The 26500-nt window shown below is 38.0% G+C and overlaps 3 protein-coding genes across 3 annotated transcripts in view; 2 read left to right on the top strand and 1 right to left on the bottom strand.

Annotated features, from left to right (window-relative positions):
• Positions 1 to 936, top strand: part of LOC144976382 (metalloprotease mig-17-like) — a 29361-nt gene extending 28425 nt beyond the window's left edge. The window contains exon 14 of the mRNA XM_078920644.1: positions 458 to 936. Coding sequence (XP_078776770.1) covers positions 458 to 593 — 136 coding nt within the window. The 3' untranslated portion in view covers positions 594 to 936. The remainder of the gene's footprint in view (positions 1 to 457) is intronic.
• The window catches only part of LOC144976381 (uncharacterized), a 212554-nt gene that overhangs the window by 152580 nt on the left and 33474 nt on the right, over positions 1 to 26500 (bottom strand). The window lies entirely within an intron of this gene.
• LOC144976106 (A disintegrin and metalloproteinase with thrombospondin motifs 6-like) overlaps positions 2661 to 26500 on the top strand; it is a 24756-nt gene continuing 916 nt past the window's right edge. Inside the window, exons 1-11 of the mRNA XM_078920288.1 lie at positions 2661 to 2804; positions 5787 to 5844; positions 6819 to 6894; positions 7131 to 7208; positions 8975 to 9114; positions 10662 to 10699; positions 13840 to 13945; positions 16601 to 16756; positions 17991 to 18123; positions 20761 to 20898; positions 22351 to 22408. Of these exons, the coding sequence (XP_078776414.1) occupies positions 2750 to 2804; positions 5787 to 5844; positions 6819 to 6894; positions 7131 to 7208; positions 8975 to 9114; positions 10662 to 10699; positions 13840 to 13945; positions 16601 to 16756; positions 17991 to 18123; positions 20761 to 20898; positions 22351 to 22408 (1036 nt within the window). The 5' untranslated portion in view covers positions 2661 to 2749. The remainder of the gene's footprint in view (positions 2805 to 5786; positions 5845 to 6818; positions 6895 to 7130; positions 7209 to 8974; positions 9115 to 10661; positions 10700 to 13839; positions 13946 to 16600; positions 16757 to 17990; positions 18124 to 20760; positions 20899 to 22350; positions 22409 to 26500) is intronic.

Here is a 26500-nt window from a genome sequence, read left to right as displayed (position 1 = left end):
AAAAACGGTCTCTAAGGACCTCTATCCATCCCTCCATCTATTCATCCATCCCACCATCCCTTTATCAATCCCCCCATCCCTCCATCCATCCCTCCATCTATCCCCCCATCCCCCCATCCATCTCTCCGTCCCTCCATCCATCCTTCAGTCCATCCATCCATCCATCCATCCCGACATCCCTCCATTCCTTTTTCCATCTTTCGCCCCATCCTTCCATCTATCCATTCATCCATCCCTTCATCCCTCCGTCTATCCATCCCCTCATCCTTCCATCAATCTAACTACCTATCCATCCATCCATCCCTCCATCCTTCCATCCACCCCTCCATCCATCCATCCCTCCATCCATCCATCCATCTATCCTTCCCTCCATCCATACATCCATCCATCCATCCATCCATCCATCCATCCATCCATCCATCCATCCATCAAACCAATTGTATTGTATCTTCTACAGTTACTACACATCAAAACGATCCCCACCAAGTCATCATAAAGTGACCATCACCGACTTGTCTAAAGATCCGATCACAGTCCCCCACGCCAAAGAAGGACCCGAAGAGAATGATGTCATCATGGAATCTATATCTTAATATTTTGGTCTTTTGTTTTGTTTTGATTTGTTTTGGTTTTGTCGTGTTTTATTTGTTTCATTTTGTTTTGCTTTCTTTAGTTATTTTTGTTTTTGGGGGTTGTTTTGGGGTTTTTTTTGGTTTGTTTGTCTGTTTGATTTGGGTTTTATTTCGGTTTTGGTTTTGGTATGTTTGTTTTTTGTTGTTTTTGTTTTTTTGTTTTTTTTTTTTTTTGGCTTATTTTTGGGTTTTTTGTTTGTTTGTTTTTGTTGTTTTTTTGTTTTGGTTTTTGGTTTTTGTTTGTTTGGTTTTTTTTAACGAGAACTTGATATCAACTTGACAATAAAATCAATTTAAGAGAGAATTCTGCTTGTAGACTTGATTTTTATGTTTGAGTTGATGAATTGATTTAGATGAAATGGTAAACTAAATTATAACCCATCGTCTCCAAACGGTATCATGTCGGGATGAACCAGATACTAAAAAGGCGAATTAAAGCTAAACTGGTCTAAAATTTAAACTATTGCTATTTATCATTCTAAGATACGACATTCATTCTCTTCAATAAAACATACAAACTCATTGGAGGCTGATATTTCCGGCCATCAACTCCTTTTTCAGCACCTTAATCATTCCGACATAATACCGTTTTCAGACGATAGGTCACATTTGTTGTCTTGGCTGTCAAAGGATTAATAGGACCTTTATGCACCAATCAACCTAACTCTTAATCTCAAATGATTTAATTATTGTTTATCTGTCTTCGTCACTAATCAAAGAATAAAAATTAATTACGCAACAGCTTGCACAAAATGAATGTTTTGTTTAATTAGATTTACATTCTGTCCACGAGATTTTGCTTATTTAATTAATTGAAAAGCACATCAGATGATCATATCCCCATCTTGTCTACGTAATAAGTTCTAATATTAATTGTCGACCAACAGCAGGTACGTCTTCACTTTTATGTTATGTAAACATCAGATTCGATCAAAATAGTTTTGACTGATTTGTAGTTAATAAATAACAAGTGAAATAGATTTTTCTCCAATTATTTCTTTAACATCCCATAATAAACAGGTAGTTTTATTACTACATGAAAAAGCACGGAATTTGAGACACACTCTGAAACCACCCCGATAAACATGGCCGGGGTTTTATTAATAGATAGAACGAATTTGACGTCACTCGCGTCTGTGATATTGTTTGTTTTTTGTTTTGTTTTTTTGTTGTTTTTTTTTTGCCATTCGCGTTGATGAGTAGTTCTCACAAAACTGTATTAACCAGACTATAAACGTTCAAGGTTACAAATAGTTGTGTGTGTTGATCCGTTATACTTCAGGATGACAATGTTGTGAGCTTCTTAGCCAAACGCATACTATCTATAGAATCAGAATGAATTATATTAAAGTCACCCGGCTTCTTAAATTGTTTTTTAATTTATCACGTTTAGTAGATATTGCGCTATAAAAAAGCTCCAGATTTTTTTTTTAAAAAGAAAGAAAGTAAAAAGTGAATAATAATAACTATAAACGAGGGCATCTAAAACATATAAACGACTTGTAAAACCTATTTGACTACGCAAGTGTGTTGACTTGCATCTGATAAACTAACATGTCACAAGCTCAAGTTTATAACTGCAAAGTGTAGCCATCATGAACTTATGGCCTGACATTGACCAAAACATTACGTCAGAAGTCACGTCTTTGGCCACAAAAGAAAATAAAACGTGAGTTGTATTCAATAGTTCAACCAATGAAATAACTTGTTTACTTGAGCTCTACTAACGACAACTCACTAGACGCTACACAAACCTAAAAATTGACGTCCAACTGCCAGTCCTGGAGGGTTCTTGTGTCAGGCTATATGTTAACGATGGCTACGGTTCTAGCGTCGCCATCGTTAACTTATAGCCTGATATTAGACTTGTAGTTTGACGTCAATTTTTATGTTTGTGTAGCGTCTAGTGAGTTGTCGTTAGTAGAGCTCAAGGAAAAAAGTGATTCCATTGGTTGAACTATTGAATACAATCACGATTTGTTTTCTTTTGTGGCCAAAGACTTGTCTTTTGACGTCATTATTTTGGTCAGTGTCAGGCTATAAGTTCACGATGGCTGCCGTTGCAGCACTTTTCGCTGTCTTTGATATTATTCCCCTTTTCATTCAGGACACCCAACATGACGTCATCAGTGTGGACGACTGTGTTGTTGATGGTGGGAATATCCTATGTCGGTGAGTGAAAAAAAACGACCTTAATCTTGTGAAAATATACAGTTTTTGACGTCATGTCTCATGAAATGTGACACGACAAAACATGATGCATACGGCAACCAAACAGTAAATAACAAGCGAAAAGGGGCGGGGATTGTAAACTCTTTGAGCAATTTTAGTGGATACTGCGCTATATAAAAGCTCATCTAGCAGCAGTTTAAGGTGTTGTTCTTTCGACCGTAGCCATCGTTAACTTATATCCTGACACTGACCAAAACAATGACGCCAAAAGACCAATCTTTGGCCACAAAAGAAAACAAATCGTGAGTTGTATTCAATAGTTCAACCAATGGGATCACTTGTTACCTTGAGCTCTACTAACGACAACTCACTAGACGCTGCACAAACCTTTAAAAAAATGACGTCAAACTACCCGTCCTAGATGGTTCTAGTGTCCGGCTATAAGTTAACGATGGCTACACTAGAACCCTATAGGACTTATAGTTTGACGTCAATTTTAAGGTTTGTGCAGCGTCTAGTGAGTTGTCGTTAGTAGAGCTGAAGGAAACAAGTGATTCCATTGGTTGAACTATTGAATACAACTCACGATTTGTTTTCTTTTCTGGTCAAAGACTTGTCTTTTGAAGCCATTTTTTGGTCAGTTTCAGGCGATAAGTTTACATTGGCTACGGTTAGAGGTGGCGACAAACAACTTCAACGGCTTGCCCCTGGAGAAGGGAAAGACATTTTACACACACACACATAATTTTTCTGTTCAAAGAGTAGTTACTGAGAAGCTTGTTTGATTGGATTTGGCGAAAGCAATTTATAATAGACTGACGTAATATAATAAAAATAGTAAACAAATTATCACTGTCCGTTTTGCGCCAAAGAAATCGAGATAAACCCCCAGTTCCATGAGCAATGAGAACACATGAAGAAATTAAGGAACAGACACCGGTGTAAGTTCAAGAACTGAACAAGTGTGTATGAAAGGTGCCAGACAAAGCAAGGAAGAAAGAAAACCATCCCAAAATATCAGTCAAGGTTTAATTGGGATCGAACCTCAGACCTTCTGATTACCGGTCAGACGTGCTAATTATGATTTGACATTAAGAATCGTCGTTGTGGTCAGGATATCATTACGCGCCAAAATCCACTTTTACTTTTAGTAAAACCAGATGCGTGCGTAGCCATCGTTACTGCGGTGTCAGTGCATGACATAATCAGTCGGATGGTGAAAAGGTTTGAACTGAGATATTGCCAAGTTTAGTTAGAAGGTCGGTTTTTCTCAAAAATGAGTTCTTATCATTAAATGATTAAAACAACCCCTTTTGTTACATCTTCGGGAAATATCAAAGTTTAATTTCACTTCGAAATATTAGTCTAGTCAAGTTGAAAAATTATGAAATTTGAGAAAAGTTTGCTGGATACCTTAAAATGCTATGGGGAGCACATTCTTTCAGAAAATGTAAAAACATGTAAATCCAAAATTTTCACCTTCCAACTGATTATGTCATGCACTGACAATATAGTCTGACACCAAAACCCTCTAGGACTTACAGTTTGACGTCATTTTTAAGGTTTGTGCAGGGTCCAGTGAGTGAGTTGTCTTTAGTAGAGTTCAAAGAAACACGTGATTCCATTGGTTGATCTATTGAACACAACTCAACATTTGTTTTCTTTTGCGGCCAAAGACATGTCTTTTGACGTCATTTTTTTGTCAGTGTCAGGCTATAATATATCCGACACGCCATCGTTATGTTATAGCCTGACGCTGAAACCCAAAAGGACTGGTCTTTTGACGTCAGTATTTGGTTTTTGCACCGCTTAGTGAGTTGTTGTGAGTAGTGCTCATAGAAACAAGTGGTCCTATTAGTTGAACTATTGAATACAACTCACAATTTGTTTTCTTTTTTGACCAAAGACTGGTCTTTTGACGTCATTTTTTGGTCAGTGTCAGCCTATAAGATAACAATGGCTACGCTACGATGCGTATCGGACCGTTGCCATCGTTAACACAAGAACCCTCTAGGACTGGCAGTTTGACGTCATTTTTTAGGTTTGTGTAACGTTTAGTGAGTAGTCGTTAGTAGAGCTCAAGGAAACAAGTTATTTCATTGGTTGAACTATTAAATACAACTCACGATTTGTTTTCTTCTGTGGCCAAAGACTGGTATTTGACGTCATTTTGACACAGGCTATAAGTTAACGATGGCTACAGTCGGATGAACAAAACATTAGACTACTGCTACATGATCTAAGTTCATTTTACTAAGGTTAATTGCCAGGCAAAATCAGTAACGAGGATGTATATGACAGATGCAGAGTAAAACCAGTCAGTACGCGTATAAAGAAACAAAGATGAAAACTATTCGGACCAGATGAAAATTTTCCAGAACAAACCTCAATGGATGATTACTTCAAACAAGGAGCCAAATACAGAGGGCGTACACCGACTTCACTTCCACCAACAATGAATCAATATCTCAAATAATATCAAATACATTCAGAAACATCAACTGAAGAACTGATTTCAACAACACAAGGAAACATCCAACTGCCTCAGCACCTTAACACACATGATGACATTCTAAAGCTAAGAACACTTGCACTAGACAGAGATTTATGGAGGCAGATTACTAACTGGATAATAGAAACAGACTGACAAACTCGAAGTGGCGCACACATTCACGGCAAGCGTCCATAGAGACTGTGCAGCCAAATTCATCCATTCATTCAGCAATAGTAAAAGTAGTCCTTCAGAGCCATTGGGCCCGTGGAGGCGGAGCTTATCCCGGTTTCTATAACGTGAAACGGACAATACCAATTGCTTGCTATCCTTTGGTTAGGACTGATACTTCATAGTTTTTTGCTGTCGTGCTACAATGCAATCTGGTTTTCCCTAAAACCAAAGAGATCTAATAATGTTTATCTAAGCTTTGTATCGAATCACACAAGAAACTCCAATGAAATTCTTTTAAATTCTATTTCCTACCACAGCGTCCAAGTCGTGGGTTGTAGAAGTTTATTTCGTAGTTGAGCCAAAAGTGGTCAAAGAGTAAGTATGTCCATTATCCTATCTATCTATCTATGTATTCATCCATCAATCCATCTGTTTATCTATCTATCTATCTATCTATCTATCTATATATATATCTATCTATCTATCTATCTATCTATCTATCTATTTATCTATCTATGTATGTATGTATCTATCTATCTATCCATGTATTCATCCATGAATCCATCTGTTTATCTATATACCTATGTATGTATCTATCTATCTATCTATCTATGTATTCATCCATCAATCCATCTGTTTATATATATATATATATATATATATATATATATAATAATAAATTTATATATATATATAATATATATATATATATATATATATATATATATATATATATATATAACATATAATATATATAACAATATTGTAGAAGTTTATAATTTAGATAAAAAGATATATATCTATCTATAAATATATATATAATTATATATATATATATATATATATATATATATATATATTATACATAGATGTATATCTTTTTATCTATAAAGTATAAACTTCTACAATATTGTTTTGAGCTTCATGATGAGAGCGAATACTCGAAACGATATTGTAGAAGTTGATCATAATTCTACTTGAAATATGTTACCTTTTTATCTATCTATCTATCTATCTATCTATCTATCTATCTATATATATAGATATATATATATATATATATTATATTATTTATCTATCTATCTATCTATCTATCTATCTATCTATCTATCTATCTATCTATCTATCTATCTATCTGCCAAGCTATCTAGTTATATATGTACGTTTCTACATAGGTATGTGTATAAGTATCTCTCATTGTATCTATTAATTTATTATCTATCAATTTGTTAAGTGTTGTAGTTGGCTTGGTATCCTTGGAGCCCATTGTAAAGTGAGTTGAGCGCATAATTTAGTAAATATTGCGTTATAAAAAAATCTCCCGTTTTCATTTACAATCTTTTCTGCAGTCGCCTGAGTTTGGGATATAACGCTAGCATGGCTGAAAGTACCATCAGGAGTGACATCGACTATTTCATATATCAGGTAAGAGGGTTTATATAAGAAATGTTTAATTGATGTAGAGAAGTCAAACTCCAACCGCCATTGAGTGTACAAACGATACAAGTTATTTTGCATTTTATTTTATTTGTTTTCTAAGTTAATGTGTGTATTGTTGTGCTGACGAAGGGTTATGATGTATCGTATGATTTAAATTTAATATATCAATTATATGAAATTTTTACAGCTTTTTTCTTTTGAATTTTTTAATATTTCCACAGATAAACACGTTCTACAAGTCATTGGAGGAATATGGTCTGTCAATTGAAATCAGGGCAAAGCAACTGGACATTTTGACAGTAAGTATTGAGGCTCTGCTGTGAAAAGATACCGTAGCCAACGTTAACATATAGCCTGACACTGACCAAAACATGACGTCAAAAGACATGTCGTTGGCTACAAAAGAATACAAGTCGTGAGTTGTATTCAATAGGTCAACCAATGGAATCGCTTGTTTCCTTGAGCTCTAATAATGACAACTCACTAAACGGTGCAAAAACCTAAAAATGACGTCAAAATATACGTGCTAGTGGGTTCTAGATTAGCCATCGTTAACATATAGCCTGACACTAGAACCCTCTAGGACTGGCAGTTTGACGTCATTTTTTAGGTTTTTCTAGCGTCTAGTGAGTTGTCGTTAGTAGAGCTCAAGGAAACAAGTTATTTCATTGATTGAACTGTTGAATACAACTCACGATTTGTTTTCTTTTGTTGCAAAAGACTGGCATTTTGACGTCATGTTTGGTCAGTGTCAGGCTATAAGTTAACGATGGCTACGGTTTTAGTATCAGGCTATAAGTTAACGAGGCTACGGTTTTAGTGTCAGGCTATAAGTTAACGAAGGCTACGGTTCTCGTGTCAGGCTATAAGTTAACGAAGGCTACGGTTCTAGTGTCAGGCTATAAGTTAACGAAGGCTACGGTTCAAGTGTCAGGCTCAAAGCGCTATACAAAGGGTCCCTTACCAATAGCAACACGTAACATTTAGGACGAGAAATGACGCCTTTTATGCGACAATATAATTTTTTTCTCCGACAGAGACAACGCTGTTAATGACCAGGCACTCATTTTACACCTGAGTACGTTGAGAGAATTTGAGTAAAAAGCCTTTTCCAAGGACTCAACCATGCGCCGAGCGGGCGAAGCCCTAACCCTGGACCTTCCGATCCAAAATCGAGTTCCCATACCACAAGACCATATAGTCGCCGATTAAAGATAAGAACATTTCTAAATCAGATAATTTTATCATCAAGTCATTTTCATTGATTTTCATATTTTTAATGACTTATTAAAGAGACATGTTAACAATCAACATAACATTTTATTTTAGTCGACGTTTGCATCTCCAGTGCCCTCATTTGTATTCAATAGTCTGATGTCACGTCCGCCCAGCATCAACAGCTCATTTCTAACAAAAATAAAATCCGTATCCTACTGTTTATTTTTCATGCTGGCTAGAACGTTTTCATATGTCATGTGATCAGAATGTATAAAACTCAAAACATGATCAGATTTATAATGTTTTTCTCCTCTGGATACACTTTTATGCTCGTCGCAGAAGTATTTCATAAAGGCGTCCGCCATTGTTACGATAGTTAAGAACCAGTTACTAAGTTACCATGCGTCATAACGAGGGAAGTGAAGTCACGACTGTTGAAGCCTATTTGCGTTCAAGGCTTGTATCACCCGACTTCTTGTGGAACTGGTGAAATTCTGAATTGTTTCTTGAGTGGTGTTCTATTTCTTAATCAGTATAATGTCACCGTACTCAAATGCAAAATGAGTACCTGACCATTAACAGCGTTGTGTCTCTGTCGGAAAATAATTATTGTAACATCGTATAACAGGCGTCATGTCTCGTTCTACTTGTTCGGTGTTTCTGTTGGTCAGGGATATTTTGAAAAGGGCTTTGAGCACGTTTAGTGAATATTTCGCTATTTAAAAATAAACTTTCAAGGTTACACATAGTTTTGTGTGTTGGTCCTTTATACTTCCGGATTGCAATGTTGTGGGCTTCTTAGCCAATCGCATACTATATATAAATCCTTTCTCCCCGTTTCTTTCAGGAGGAAATATTTAAAGATTGTCATTTGATCAGATCTGAGCACATTCTAAATATGATGGCCTTAGAGGTTGCCATGAAATGGTTGGCTAAGAAGGATGCTTACAAAACTGTTGGTTACGACACGGTGGTAGTCTACACAGGGTAGGTGGTGTTGTGTGTCTGTGTGTGTGAGTGTGTGAGTGTGTGTGTGTGCGTGTTTGGTGTAAGTGAAGCATACAGTCAATTTGACATTATTTGAGCAGCGTGGTTCTAAACAAAGAAAATTGGTACTTATTATTCTTCATGCTGGCTAGAACTTTTCATATGTCATATGATCAGAATGTATAAATCTCAAAACATGATCATATTTATAATGTTTTTCTCCTCTGGATACACTTTTTGGCTCGTCGGAGAAATATTTCATAAAGGCGTCCGCCATTGTTCCGATAGTTTAGAGCCAGTTACTAAGATACTATGCGTCATTACGAGGGAAGTGACGTCATGACTGTTGAAGCCAATTACTTTATGTCTGGTATTTGTTATTGTTTTTGTTTTTTTGCCATCCACGTTTATGAGTAATTCTCACTAAACTGTATTAACCAGACTATAAAAGTTTAACAGAATTTTGTGTGTTAGTCCGTTATACTCCCGGATGGCAATGTTGTGAGCTTCTTAGCCAAGCGCATAGTATCTATTGACTTCCACTTCATTTTATCATCCCGACTTTGAATCTCCCTTCCTTCGTCTTCCCCATACAATGTGCTCTTGTGACATTCGCTTTCGGATCGGAAGGTCCTGGGTTCGAGCCTCGCTCGGCGCATAGTTGAGTCGAACCTCATTCGGCGCATAGTTGATTCCTTCTCTCACCGCACTCGTGTATAAAATGAGTACCTGGCCGTTAAACAGCGTTGTCTCTGTACGACCAAAAATTGCAATATCGCCTAATAGTCTCGTTCTACATGTTAAATGTTTCTGTTAGTTAGGAACACCTTCTAAAGCGCTTTGAGCACGTTTAGTGGACATTGTCCTATACAAAAAACTCGAGTTGTTATTGACTTCACTCATCTCTTTAGACCACCAGTGATAATGAGGTCTGAGGTTCGATCCCCAGACCAGGCACACTGATTTTCCGATTATTGAATTATTTTTCTTTCCGCATTGTCTAGCGCTGATTCATGCGCACTTTCTCTGATGTTTATCTTGCACTAGGGCCTGATCACTATGTCACATTAATGTGCGGCTATGTGGTCTAGTGGTATGACACTCGCTTTCGATCAGAAGGTCCTGGCTTCGAGCCTCGCTCGGCGCAAATTTGAGTCCTTGGAAAAGGTTCTTTACTCATATTCTATTACAAAAAAGTTAAGATTTTGTTTTATAAATGGGTTTTTTTAATATAGCGCAATATCCATTTAATGTGCTCAAAGCGCTTTACAAGGGGCCCTGACCAACAGCAACATGTCACGTGTAGAATGAGACATGACACCTGTAAGGCGATATTACATTTTTTCCGATAGAGACAACACTGTTTAACGGTCATGTACTCATTTTACACCTGAGTACGGTTAGAGAATGTGAGTAAAGAGCCTTGTCCAAGGACTTAACTATTCGCCGAGCAAGGCTCGAACCCAGGACCTTCCGATCCGAAAGGGGTTTCATACCACTAGACCACATTATTAGATATTTACAATGATAATTATTTTTCTTTTCAGATTTGATCTTTTTGTCGACAAACTTGATTCAATAACAGGTTTGTGCAGTGGCGGGTCCTCAAGCCATCCTCCATGGTTTATCAGGTCCTCCATTACAGCATTTTTTACCGTCCATTGGGTCTTCCATTACAGCCATCTTTTACGGTCCATTGGGTCCTCAATTACATCCATCCTGTAGGGTCCATCGGGTCCTCCATTACATCCATCCTTTAGGGTCCATTGGGTCCTCCATTACAGCCATCGTTTACGGTCCATTGGGTCCTCCATTACAGCCATCCTTTAGGGTCCATTGGGTCCTCCATTACAGCCATCCTTTAGGGTCCATTGGGTCCATTACAGTCATCCTTTAGGGTCCATGGGTCCTCCATTACAGCCATCCTTTAGGGTCCATGGGTCCTCCATTACAGCCATCCTTTACGGTCCATTCGGTCCTCCATTACAGACATCCTTTAGGATCCATCGCGTCCTCCATAACAGCCATCCTTTAGGGTCCATGGGTCCTCCATTACAGCCATCCTTTAGGGTCCATTGGGTCCTCCATTACATCCATCCTTTAGGGTCCATCGGGTCCTCCATTACAGTCATCCTTTAGGGTCCATCGGGTCCTCCATTACATCCATCCTTTAGGGTCCATTGGGTCCTCCATTACATCCATCCTTTAGGGTCCATTGGGTCCTCCATTACAGCCATCCTTTAGGGTCCATTGGGTCCTCCATTACAGCCATCCTTTAGGGTCCATTGGGTCCTCCATTACAGCCATCCTTTACGGTCCATTGGGTCCTGTATTACAGCCATCCTTTAGGGTCCATCGGGTCTTCCATTACAGCCATCCTTTAGGGTCCATTGGGTCCTTCATTACAGCCATCCTTTAGGGTCCATTGGGTCCTCCATTACAGACATCCATTACGGTCCATTGGGTCCTCCATTACATCCATCCTTTAGGGTCCATGGGTCTTCTCCATTACATCCATCCTTTAGGGTCCATGGGTCTTCCATTACATCCATCCTTTAGGGTCCATCGGGTCCTCCATTACAGCCATCCTTTAGGGTCCATGGGTCTTCCATTACATCCATCCTTTAGGGTCCATGGGTCTTCCATTACATCCATCCTTTAGGGTCCATTGGGTTCCCCATTACATCCATCCTTTAGGGTCCATTGGGTTCCCCATTACATCCATCCTTTAGGGTCCATTGGCTCCTCCATTACAGCCATCCTTTACGGCCCATTGGGTCCTCCATTACAGCCATTCTTTAGGGTCCATTGGGTCCTCCATTACAGCCATCCTTTACGGTCCATTGGGTCCTGTATTACAGCCATCCTTTAGGGTCCATCGGGTCTTCCATTACAGCCATCCTTTAGGGTCCATTGGGTCCTTCATTACAGCCATCCTTTAGGGTCCATTGGGTCCTCCATTACAGACATCCATTACGGTCCATTGGGTCCTCCATTACATCCATCCTTTAGGGTCCATGGGTCTTCCATTACATCCATCCTTTAGGGTCCATGGGTCTTCCATTACATCCATCCTTTAGGGTCCATCGGGTCCTCCATTACAGCCACACTTTAGGGTCCATGGGTCTTCCATTACATCCATCCTTTAGGGTCCATTGGGTTCCCCATTACATCCATCCTTCATGGTTTATCGTGTCTTCCATTACAGCCATCCTTTAGGGTCCATTGGGTCCTCCATTACAGACATCCATTACGGTCCATTGGGTCCTCCATTACATCCATCCTTTAGGGTCCATGGGTCTTCCATTACATCCATCCTTTAGGGTCCATGGGTCTTCCATTACATCCATCCTTTAGGGTCCATCGGGTCCTCCATTACAGCCATCCTTTAGGGTCCATGGGTCTTCCATTACATCCATCCTTTAGGGTCCATGGGTCTTCCATTACATCCATCCTTTAGGGTCAATCGGGTCCTCCATTACAGCCATCCTTTAGGGTCCATGGGTCTTCCATTACATCCATCCTTTAGGGTCCATTGGGTCCTCCATTACAGCCATCCTTTATGACCTATCCGGTCCTCCATTACAGCCATCCTTTATGACCTATCCGGTCCTCCATTACAGCCATCCTTTATGACCTATCCGGTCCTCCATTACAGCCATCCTTTATGACCTATCCGGTCCTCCATTACATCCATTCTCCATGGTCTATCGGGTCCTCCATTACATCCATTCTCCATGGTCCATCAGATCCTTCATTACATCCATTCTCCATGGTCCATCGGGTCCTCCATTACATCCATTCTCCATGGTCCATCGGGTCCTCCATTACATCCATTCTCCATGGTATATCCGGTCCTCCATTACATCCATTCTCCATAGTCCATCAGGTCCTTCATTACATCCATTCTCCATGGTCTATCCGGTCCTCCATTACATCCATTCTCCATAGTCCATCGGGTCCTCCATTACATCCATTCTCCATGGTCTATCCGGTCCTTCATTACATCCATTCTCCGTGGTCCATCCGGTCCTCCATTACATCCATTCTCCATGGTCTATCGGGTCCTCCATTACATCCATTCTCCATGGTCTATCGGGTCCTCCATTACATCCATTCTCCATGGTCTATCGTGTCCTCCATTACATCCATTCTCCATGGTCTATCGTGTCCTCCATTACATCCATTCAATTATTATCAATCATATGAAAATGTAAAACAAATACATAATACGACCATCCAGGACTGAGTTATTTCAGTAACTAACCTAACACAAAACAATCATCTTACGATGTTCCTAAGTAACAAGAAGTGCTAATACGTTCACGCAGTCAACATTCACACTAACATGCAAAACATGCACAACACAAGATGCGTACCTCTAGAAAGATCCCTAACATAATTACTTACAGTCGAACAACTACATTCACACAATCCAAAATATTACAATTCATGTTACAGGCATGTCCAGTCCTACATGTTCAATGTTGCTGTTGGCCAGGGACCCCTTGTAAAGTGCGTTCGGCACGTTTAGCGGATATTGCTCTATATAAAAGCTCGATTCAATTTAATTTAAAAATTGAGTAAATCTATGTTTGCTTTTTCATCATGCTTTCATTTCTGTGTATCCATAAAATGCATACATATTATTTCTATGTAAACATATGCTTAAATCTTATTTCTGTGTATCCACGATGTGCTTACATCTTATTTCTATGTATCCAGGATTTACTCTCGACAAGAAAACCTGTACCGAGTATGGAATCGCCGTGGTGGAATTTGATGGGACGATGAAGACGGCTGTAGTCACTGCCCACGAGATTGGACACAGGTCAATGTAGTGTGTGTGTGTGTGTGTGTGTGTGTGTTGTGTGTGTGTGTGTGCTTGCATCTTTCAATCTATCAATCTATCTATTTATATATCCATTTATCAGCGTGGCTCTGCGGTACGGTCGGGCTTTGCTTCGTACCCGAAATGTACCGAGTTCGATCGCCCGCCGCTGCGCTGTGTGGCCTTGAGCAAATCACCTCGCCCTAGCTCAATTTGCGGAGCTGCACTGGCCTGACGCCTTGTTTATTCCAGGCTTCCCTTGGAATAGACCCTTGAGACAAATTTCCCCTATGGGATCCATAAAGGGATTTTTTATATCTATATCTCTAATCTATTTCTATCCATGTATCTGTCTACCATCAATATTTTATCAGTCCACAAATCCATCTATCCATCAATTAATCTATCCATCAATTAATGTATCCATCAATTAATCTATCCATCAATTAATGTATCCATCAATTAATCTATCCATCAATAAATGTATCCATCAATTAATTTATCCATCAATAAATGTATCCATCAATTAATTTATCCATCAATCTAATCAGTCTAGATACCCACCGATCCATAACCCATCAATAAAAAAACCATCGAACAATCAATTCATCAATCATATTTTTATTGATCTTTTATATAGGGCAATGTACAATAACGTGCTCATAGCGCTTTACAAGGGGTCCCTGGCCAAAAGCAACACGTAACATGTATGTAGGAAGAGGCATGACGTCTAAATTCCCTTTATTCATCCCTAAGGGGAATTTTTTCTTTAGGGTCTATTCCAAGGGAAGACTGGAATAACCCAGGCGTCAGCCGCAGTGCAGCGCCGCAAAGTGAGCTAAGGCTAGGTGACTTGCTCAAGGCCACACAACGCGGCGGGTAGTCGAACTCTGTACCTTTCGGGTACGAAGCAAAGACCGTACCGCCAAGCCACGCTGTCCCCTCCCTGTCTATTAGGCGATGTTTCATTTTTTTTGGACATAAACAACGATGTTAACGGCAGGTACTCATTTTACACCTAGGTACAGTGGGAGAATGTGAGTAAAGAGTCTATTCCAAGGACTCAACTATGCGCCGAGTGAGGCTCAAACCCTGGCCCTTCCGTTCCGAAAGAAAGTATCATTCCACAAGAGCACATAGCCCCATTATCCATCCATCATTTCATCTACCCATCTATCAATCAATCATTCTATCTATCCATCATTCCATCCATCTTTCCATCAATTCATCTATCTAAATTGGCAAGCAAGCGTTTGAATAGTCACACCCCTTCTCTGGATCTCCCTTGCAAGATATATTAGAGGCAGGAATGATGCAGAATTTTTTTTTAAAACATCTTAAAACGTTTCTTTTTAATATTTAGCACTGTAGGATTATATTGCTTTGTTTCATACTGCATGTTTGAGTGGTTATATGTGTGGGTGAAAGTTGCCACGTTACTGTTAAGGGCTTTGAGATTGTTGATATACGGAGTAAGGTGCTATATAAAAACAATATTAATTATTATATTTATTCTTCTTCCTCTTCTTCTTCTTCTTCTTCTTCTTCTTCTTCTTCTTCTTCTTCTTCTTCTTCTTCTTTTTCTATTATTTATTATTATTATTATTATTATTATTATTATTATTATTATTATTATTATTATTATTATTATATGTATTATTATATATTATTATTATTATTTATTATTATTATTATATTATTATTATTATTATTATTATTATTATTATTATTATTATTATTATTATTAATTATATTATATATTATTATTATTATTATTATTATATTATTATTATTATTATTATTATTATTATTATATATATTATATAATATTATTATCATAAATATATACTATATTGATCATTATAATTATATATATTATTATTATAGTATTAGTAGTAGTTAGTAGTAGTAGTAGTATAGTAGTATAGTAGTAGTAGTAGTAGTAGTAGTAGTAGTAGTAGTAGTAGTAGTAGTAGTATAGTAGTAGTATCATCACATCATCATCATATTATTAATATTATTATTATTATATATTAGTAGTAGTTAGTAGTAGTAGTTGTAGTAGTAGTAGTATAGTAGTAGTAGTAGTAGTAGTAGTAGTAGTAGTAGTAGTAGTAGTAGTAGTAGTAGAGTAGTAGTAGTAAGTAGTAGTAGTAGTAGTAGTAGTAGTAGTAGTAGTAGTAGTATAGTAGTAGTTGTAGTCGTCGTCGAGAAGTAGTACTACAATAGTAGTAGTATACTAGTAGTAGTAGTAGTAGTAGTAGTAGTAGTAGTAGTAGTAGTAGTAGTATAGTAGTATAGTTAGTAGTGTAGTACGTAGAATAGTAGTAGTAGTAGTAGTAGTAAGTAGTGTAGTCGAGTAGTAGATAGTAGTATGTAGTAGTAGTATAGTAGTAGTAGTAGTAGAGTAGTAGTAGTAAGTAGTATAGTAGTAGTAGTAGTAGTAGTATAGTAGTAGTAGTTGTTGTTGTTGTTGTTGTATCATTATTATTATTATTATTATTATTATTATTATTATTATTATTATTATTATGATCATTATTATTCTCTTTTTATTATTATTATTATTATCATCATCATCATCATCATCATCATCATCATCATCATCATCATTATCCACCTATCTGACGAGAATACCCAAATCCAATCCACCAGTCTTGGCGCCGACCATGACCCAGATACCCTAATCTCTCCCTGCTCTTCTCATTTGGGATGGATCATGAAAGCACAAACTATTACAACCAACGCAAACAGATGGGCCTTCTCTGCTTGTACGGCCATAGCCATCGAGAACTACATCTCTTCACTTAGGTAAGGACCTTCAACAACGACATCACTTGGCTTAGGTTCAGACCTTAAACAGCTACATCATTTGGCTGAGGTAATGACCAGCAACAGCTACATCATTGGGCTTAGGTTAAGACCTTAAACAGCTACATCATTTGGCTTATGTAATGACCATTAACAGCTCCATCACTTGGCTTCGGTAAAGACCATCATCAGCTATTTCACTGGGTTTAGGTAAAGAAATATAAACAGCTATATCACTTGACTTATACATATAAACTTCTATATCACTTGGCTTATGTAAAGACAATTATCAGCTATTTCACTGGGTTTAGGTAAAGACCACAAACAGCTATATCACTAAGCTTAGGTAAGAACCATTAACAACTACAGCACTTGGCTTAGGTAATGACCATAAACAGCTTTATCACTAAGCTTAGCTAAAGACCACTAACAGCTTTATCACACGGCTTAGATAAATAACCATTTATAGTTACATCGCTGGGTTTAGAGAAATAGCCGTCAATGGCTACATCAGGGGACTTGGGTGAAGACAATTAACAGTTACATCACTGGGCTTAGGTAAAGACCATAATCAGCTACATCACTGGGTTACGAGAAACGACCGTCAATGGCTACATCAGAGGACTTGGGTGAAGACAATTAACAGTTATATCACTGGGCTTAGGTAACAACCATAAACAGCTACATCACTGGGTTACGAGAAACGACCGTCAATGGCTACATCAGAGGACTTGGGTGGAGACCATTAGCAATTACATTAATGGACTTAAAAAGAATCTTTACTCGCATTCTCTCACCTAGCTACTCCGATATAAAATGATTACCTGACCGTCAACAGCATTGAGCTTTGTCAGAAAAGACTGTAATATCGCCTAACAGGTGGAATGTCTCGTCCTGCTGGTCAGGTGTTGTGGTTGGGTGAGAAACCCCCTTGTTGTTGTTATTATTATTATTATTATTATTATTATTATTATTATTATTATTATTATTATTATTATTATTATTATTATTATTATTATTATATTATTATTTTATTACTATTATTATTATTATTATCATATTATTATTATTATTATTATCATTATTATTATTATTATTATTATTATTATTATTATTATTATTATTATTATTATTATTATTATCTATTATTTTATTGTTATTATTATTATTATTATTATTATTATTATTATATTATTATTATTATTATTATTATTATTATTACTGTCCCCTACAGGAACAACTGCCTGAAATCAACAACCGCCCCTGCCCCTACATTCCAGTTGGCGGACGCCGTAAACTCCGACATAATGGACGCAGAGAAAATTTGTCAGAGGGATTCGAACGGCCTCAGAGGATACTTTTGTCATGTAATTTTTGCCCAATACCAAAATACTACTACAGCAGTGCAGCTGTTACTAACATTATCACCACAACCACTACAACTACTACTACTACTACTACTACTACTACTACTACTACTACTACTACTACTACTACTACTACTACTACTACTACTACTACTACTAACTACTATCTATCTTACTTTTTCTTCTTCTATCTTACTACTCTACTCTACTACTACTATACTATTACTACTGCTGCTACTACTACTACTACAACTACTATTACTACTGCAGCTCTACTACTACTACTACTACTACTACTACTACTACTACGACTACTACTACTACTACTACTACTACTACTACCACTACGACTACTACCAGAGCTAAAATAATAAATCTACAACAAATATCTTGACTAATAATATTACCACCACCACAACCACCATTACGACTGGTGCTACTACTATTACTACTACTGCTTCAACTACTACTACTACTACTACTACTACTACTACTACTACTACTACTGCTGCTGCTGCTGCTGATGATGATGATGCTGCTGCTGCTGCTACTACTGCTACCACCACTGCTAATACATCTACAACGACTACCTTGACTAATACTATTACCACCACCACACCACCACTACGACTACTACTACTACTACTACTACTACTACTACTACTACTACTACTACTACTACTACTACTACTACTACTACTACTACTACTACTACTACTACTACTACTATTACTACTACTACTACTACGACTACTACTACTACTACTACTACTATCACAACTACAACTACTATTACTATTAGTACTACAACTTCTACAACCGCCTCTGTCTGTACAACTACAACTACCACCACAACTGCAGACAACTAAAACTTAATTCATAATAAGATTCAATAGTCTGATGTCACGTCCGCCCAGCTGCCATCAGTTAAAACAAAGAAAGTCAGTACTTTTTATTCTTCATTCTCGTTAGAACTTTGTCACACGGCATGTGATCAGAATGTATAAAAGTCAAAACATGATCAGATTTATCATGTTTTTCTCCTCTGGATACACTCTTTTGCTTGTCAGAGAAGTATTTCATAAAGGCGGTGATGGAGATATTGGCGCTATTGTTCCTATACTTTAGGTCATGGTCTCAAGTGAGTAAAGAGCTACTCGACTATGCATAAAGATATATGTAGAATGAGGCCCCAGAATTTACTAGTTACTATAAATGAAAAACAATTAACGATTTGTTTACAATGAAATAAAAATAATGATGAGATTTAATTAAAAGAGATAAACAGTGATCGTGGCAGTTACAAATAGAGATATGAATATTTTACGTAACTTATGATAGTATGTCAGCTTCGTAAGTTTACGTTTCCAGGCAGTTGATGGGCTTGGATGATCTATTCCTCTGATAACAGGATCGGACTCGTAAAATTCCACTTCCAGGCAATTGGTAAGAGGTTATAGTGTAGTACAGCGGGCTTGGGTTTGATCCTTGAAGATTATACAATCAAAGTTAAAAGCTCCGGCGTCTTAATGGTGTAGATATAATATCTACAAAGTCCCAAAAGATAAAAATCTTCCAGTATATATATAGGAATAGAGCGACTGGCCGTCCGGCATAGATTGTGGAGAGAAAGTGAGTGTAGAGTGTTAGACCTATCAGCTTTTATAATAAGTGGCTACGTGACAGAATGTAGAACGAAAAGTATTCACTAATTAGAAATTAATTCGAGGGAAGGCTATAAAAGGAAAGACGATCTAATATTAGAAGGTAAAGTTTATCTAAGCCTACCGAAATATAACTGGAGTGAGATGAATTCAGTTCTTAATAAATAAAATTTAATAAGATAATTGTGAACAATCTTTACTGTGATACTTTAAAATCAGTTACTTTACGTCATTACGGGGGAAGTGACGTCACGACTGTTGAACCCTATTCTTCCTCACCTAGTGAGACCCCTGCCCATCGATGGGAACAGTGAGTTACTGATACAGGGTTTTTTCCCAAATCTCAATCATTAGTATTGATATTTTTCGAAGACTTTCTATTGTGCGGCTATGTGGTCTAGTGGTGTGACACTCGCTTTCGGATCGGATGGTTCTGGGTTTGAGCATGGCTCGGTGCATAGTTAGGTCCTTGGAAAAGGCGCTTTACTCACATTCTCTCACCGTACTCGGGTGTAAAATGAGTACCTGGCCGTTAACAGCGTGGTCTATGTCGGAAAAAAATGTAATATCATGGCTGGTTCTACATGTTAATTTTTGCTGTTTGGTCAGGGACCCTTTGTCAAGCGCTTTTGAGCACGTTTAGTGGATATTGCGCTTTATAAAAAGCTCAATTTAAAGCTGAATTTATTTTCCTAAAAATTCCTTTTATTTATCCAATATGGGAATTTTTTCTCTAGGGTCTATTCCAGGGCAAGACTGGAATAACCCAGGCGTCAGCCGCTGTGCAGCGCCGCAAATTGAGCTAGGGCGAGGTGACTTGCTCAAGGCCACACAGCGCAGCAGCGGGTCATCGAACTCGGTACCTTTCGGGTAGGAAGAAAAGACCGTACCGCTGAGCCACGCTGCTCCTTTGTGTGCCCCTTATCGCTTTCAAAATCTATTTTTAGTAACTGACCCTCCCCTCCGTCCACAGTACAATGATTCCTTCCAGTTCCAGCATCAAGCCAAGGGGGACGAAGTGTGCAAGGAGCTCATGTGTGGAACTAAAAATGGACCCCTCGAGTGTTCAAGGGCAATGCCTAGTGACGGAATGATCTGTGACGCAAACAAGGTAATGTGGTCCGAAGTTACATGCCTTATCTTGGGTATAGAAAGTGTGTGCAGCTGTGTGATCAAGTAGCATAACACTCGCTTTCGGACAGGAAAGTCCTGGGCTCGAGCCTCGCTCGGCGCATAGTTGCGACCTTGGAAAAGGCTCTTTACTCAGTTTCTCTCATCGTACTCAAGTGTAAAATAAGTACCTGGCCGTTAACAGCGTTGTCTCTGTCCGAAAAAAATTGTAATTTCGCCTAACAGGTTGTATCTTCTTTTGAAATTATTTTCCGTTAGTCCTACATATTTTTCCTGCTTGTTTGTTTTAATTTGTTTTCGGTGACTGTGGCTTGGTATATTAAACTTGATTCTAAACATTATTTGTTTAACGGGCAATGCTCCTTATTTCTGCAGTTGCATTTTCTGGTGGCTTTTGCTCTTATCGGTGGTTTTTAAATATTTTTTGTTGTGGCTTGAAATTATTTGTTCTATGTTGAGCATACAAGAGTAGCTTATTTTTATGGTATTCCTGTTGATGATTTTATGTAGCTTGTGATTTTTGGAAAGTGTGTATCAATTAACTTCAGGAACTGCTGTCCAATGTTTGTGCTGACGTTTTGTCAAAAGTTGGGTTGGACCAAGTAGTACGTCGAGGTTTATATGCTCGTTAAACAAACATTGTTTAGAACCAAGTTTAATTTACCAGGCCATAGTCACCGAAACTAAAACAAACAAGCAGGAAAAAATATGTAGGACTAACGGAAAATAATTTCAAAACAAGATACAACCTCCACACATCAACATTTAGAAACACCAACAAAAAAACATCCACAAAACTCAGCGAACACATTTGGAAAGTAAAAGACAACAAGCTAGACCACGGCATTTTATGGAAAATTATATCTAAAGCAACAGGATACACACCATCTTAAAAACAATGTAGCTGATGCCTGGAAGATAATTATACTATAACCAAACACCCTCATGAAGCCACACTCAACACGAAAAATGAGATGTACAACAGCTGCCCACATAGACGAAAACATCTACTAATCAACTACAAACCTACGGAACCATTTTAACAAGCAACAACACACAACAAACCAAATTCATGCAACACGCAGTCCTGACGATGGCTGAAAGGCCTGAAACATCGATGCAGACTGACTCCAACATCGTGGTAAATATTACAATAATATTTCGCTCTATTGTTACATGTCGAGCACTATTCATATACCATATTTGTATCCAACCCGATTCAATATATATATATATATATATATATATATATATATATATATATATATATATATATATATATATATATATATACATTATATAATATACATTATATATATATATATATATATATATATATATATATATATATATATATGTGTGTGTGTGTGTGTGTGTGTGTGTATGTGTGCGTGTATGTAAATAGATAATCAACCATTGTGTTGTATTACAGAGATGTGAAAAAGGCAGATGTGTGACGTCATCCATCCCTACAGGAGAAGTAGACACAGGTAGGACTGAAGTTGTGTCTTCTCGGTCTGGCTATGTGGTCAAGTGGCATGACACTTGCTTTCGGATCGGAAGGTCTTGGGTTCGACCTCGCTCGGCGCATAGTTAAAACATTTGAGAAGGCTCTTTTTGCGCACTCTCTCACCGTACTCATGTGTAAAATGAGTACCTGGAGGTCAACAGCGTTTTCTCTGTCCGAGACAAATTGTAAATTCGCCTAACAGGCGTCCTAAATGTTAAATATTGCTGTTGGCTAGGGACTCCTTGTAAAGCAATTTGAGCACGTATGGAGGATTTTGCGCTATATAAAAACTCTTCTTTTCTCTCTCATTATAGACATTGTCATGAAAGCAACTGTTTCATCATCCCAGTACAGGAATTATAATGTCAGCTATTTCTATTTTTATAATATCGCTCATATGAGTGGGGACAAAAACAAGCAGCACGAGGCAGAAAAACAATTAAAGAGGGTAATTTATGAAGAAAAACGTAAATATAAAGATAAAATGGAAACAAACCTTAAAAATTCAAATGCATCGCAGGCGTGGAGGATGATTAAAGAAAAATTAGGTGGCGTTAACAACAAAAAGACAGATTTTAACAATGACACACATATGAATATCGAGGAATTGAATAAGTTTTACTGTCGATTCGACACCATTGACAACGTACTTTCAAAAATTAATATCATAACAAAAAATACGTCTCCTCCGCCAGATATCGAAGAAGAGGCGGTCATCAATGTTCTTAAGTTATGTAAAAAGAAAAAAAGCACCAGGTCCAGATGGACTTAGTGGGGAACTCATTTCAAACTGCAACAACCAACTAGCTGTCCCTTTCCTACCTATTTTCCAACGTTCAATAAATGAACAGAAAATCCCAATTATATGGAAAACATCGACTATAATTCCAGTACCCAAAAAGAATCCACCAACTCAGCTGAATGATTATAGACCTGTTGCTTTAACATCAATTATTATGAAATGTCTGGAAAAAATTCTGAAAAGAGAGCTGTTGCAATTTATATATGACCAACACATACTTGATCCATATCAGTTTGCCCACCAACAAAATCTTAGTGTGGAAGACGCACTCCTCACAGTGATGCATTCAATATCAAATCACTTGGATGTTTCACCCGCCAACTACTGCCGAATCCTATACGTCGATTTTTCGTCTGCCTTTAATGCCATGAAAACCAACATATTAATCAGTAAACTGCATGCTCTAAACCTTCCCCATTACCTCATCAACTGGTATAACAACTTTCTCATCGATCGCCCCCAACATGTCAGAGTAGGCTCAAATATATCATCAGTAAAAACTCTTTCAAACGGATGCCCACAAGGGTGTGTAAGCTCACCTCTACTTTACATCCTCTATGCAAACGATTGTGTGGCTAGCTTTGATAACTGCCAACTCATCAAGTACGCTGATGACACCGCTAGACTCGGCCTGCTCAATGATTCCGTCTCCGAATTTAAATACACTGAGCAAGTTAGTAAATTCAGAAAATGGTGTGCCGATAACTGTCTAGAGCTCAATGTAACAAAAACAAAGGAACAACTGTTTGATCACAGAAAAATAGGAAAAAGAGCAAGACAAATAACAAAAATTAACAATCAGGCGGTTGAAACTGTTGAAACGTTTAAATACTTTGGTGTAATTATAGATAACAGTCTAAGATTTGAATCGCACACCAACAATGTCATCAAAAAATGTAACCAGCGCTTGTATATACTCAGAAAATTAAGGTCTTTCATGAACAGAAAGACCATGATACAAATCTACAAGTCATTAATATTGAGTATCGTTTCGTTTGACATCACAACGTGGTATGGAAGCTGTGGAACAAAAGAAAAATCCAAACTACATAGAACCCTCAGAGAGGCTTCAAAAATAATTAACACCGACCTTAGAAGCCTTGACACAACTTATATTAATGCAGTTGAGAAGAAAGCTTTTGACATTATCAACGAAAAGAGGCATCCACTGAGCGAAAAATTCCAACTTCTGCGCTCCGGAAGACGGTATCTAGAAGCAAAAGGTAGGACAAATCGACATAAGACAACCTTCATTCCAACCGCCATAAAATTAATTAACAAATCTTCTGTGGAAAAATGAGACAACCAATGAAAATAACGAGAAGCAGTGTCGTGAATCATCATCATCGACATTGCCGCCGTCGTTATCATCATCATCATCATCATCATCATCATCATCATCATCATCATCATCATCAGCATCATCATCATTATCGTAGTCATATCATCATCATCATCATCATCATCATCATCATCATCATCATCATCATCATCATCACAATCATTGCCATCTTCTTCTTCATATAAGACACTATATTTATAATATGGTTATCTGCTGTCCCAGCAAATATATCGTATCGTTCTATCTGTCTGTCTGTGTGTCTGTGTGTATGTATGTATGTATGTATGTATGTATGTATGTATGTATGTATGAATGTAGGCATGCATATACGATGATATGCTGGTTTGTATGTATGTCTGCATGTATGTATGTATGTATGTGTTTGTATGTACGCTCATTTCTTTTGTATACATGTGTAGAAACAATGTGCAAGCGTGTATGTTCGTGTTTGGCTGTGTCTGTATTTGTAAATGTGTTGATGTTCATACCATGAACCAAGCTGAGCATTGTTTACCTCACATGAATTGCCTTTAATTTGGACAATAAAGATTATTATTATTATTATTATTATTATTATTATTATTATTATTATTATTATTATTATTATTATTATTATTATTATTATTATTATTATTATTATTATTATATAACATTAAGTATTGGAACAAAATCCACCCACCCACCCATCCATCCACCAATCCATCCATCCGTCCATCCACCCACCCATTTATCCACCCACCCACCTACCCATCTATCCACCCACCCACCCATCCATCCATCCACCCACCTACTCAATCACACATCCACCCACCCACCCACCCACCCACGCACCCGTGTCTGTCTATCTATCAATCAATCTATCTATCTATCTATATACTAATCAATCTTTCTATCTGTCTGGCTATATTTATCTATCTGTCTGTCTTTCTATCTATCAACCTTACTTACAAGCTTTGTCTTAACAATTTGTGATTTCTTACGTAAGAGTCGCTGTTCTCTCTCTCTCTCTCTCTCTCTCTCTCTCTCTCTCTCTCTCTCTCTCTCTCTCTCTCTCTTTCTTTCTTTCTTTCTTTCGTTCTGTCTCTCTGTTTCTCTCTCTGTTTCTCTCTCTCTCTTTCTCTCTCTCTCTCTCGCTCTCTCTCTCTCTCTCTCTCTCTCTCTCTCTCTCTCTCTCTCTCTCAGCCAGGCGGAGGGTGTCGTGTCAATTGCATCCTGAGTTTGGCACCGACCCCGTGGCTTTTTATTCTCTGTTTACATCTGGCACTTCTCCATATCCTATTTTTCCCATCATTATTGATACAAGTGCCGGTTCCACAATTTTTCTGACTTTTAACCTTGAGCTTTTTTGACATAGCGCTCTATTCCCTAAACGTGCTAAAGGCACTTTACAAGAGATCCCAGGCTAAAGGCAACACTTAACATGTAGGACCCCCCCCCCCCACCCCCATCTATCCGTCCATCCCTCCCTCCATCCATACATACATCTATCCATCCCTCCATCCATCCACCAACCCATCCATCCATCCATCCATCCCTCCATCCATCCATCCACCCACCCATCCATCCATCCCTCCATCCATCCCCCCATCCCTCCATCCATCTCTCCATCCATCCATCCATCCATCCCTCCATCCATCCACCCAATCATCCATCCATCCATCCCTCCCTCCATCCATCCATCCATCCATCCATCCATCCATCCATCTCCATCCTCCATCCATCCCTCCATCCATCCATCCATGCATCCATCCATCTATCCATCCATCCATCCATCCATGCATCCATCCATCTATCCATCCATCCATCCATCCATCCATCCCTCCATCCATCCATCCATCGATCCATCCATCCATCCATCCCTCCATCATCCCTCCATCCCTCCCTCCATCCATCCATCCATCCATCCCTCCATCCATCCATCCATCCAT

Source organism: Berghia stephanieae, chromosome 7, assembly GCF_034508935.2.
Source record: "Berghia stephanieae isolate SIO BIC M18660-M18661 chromosome 7, UCSD_Bste_1.3, whole genome shotgun sequence".
NCBI lineage: Eukaryota > Metazoa > Mollusca > Gastropoda > Nudibranchia > Aeolidiidae > Berghia > Berghia stephanieae.
The sequence above is the reverse complement of the archived record's forward strand: the minus strand, read 5'-3'. Positions and strand labels throughout refer to the sequence as shown.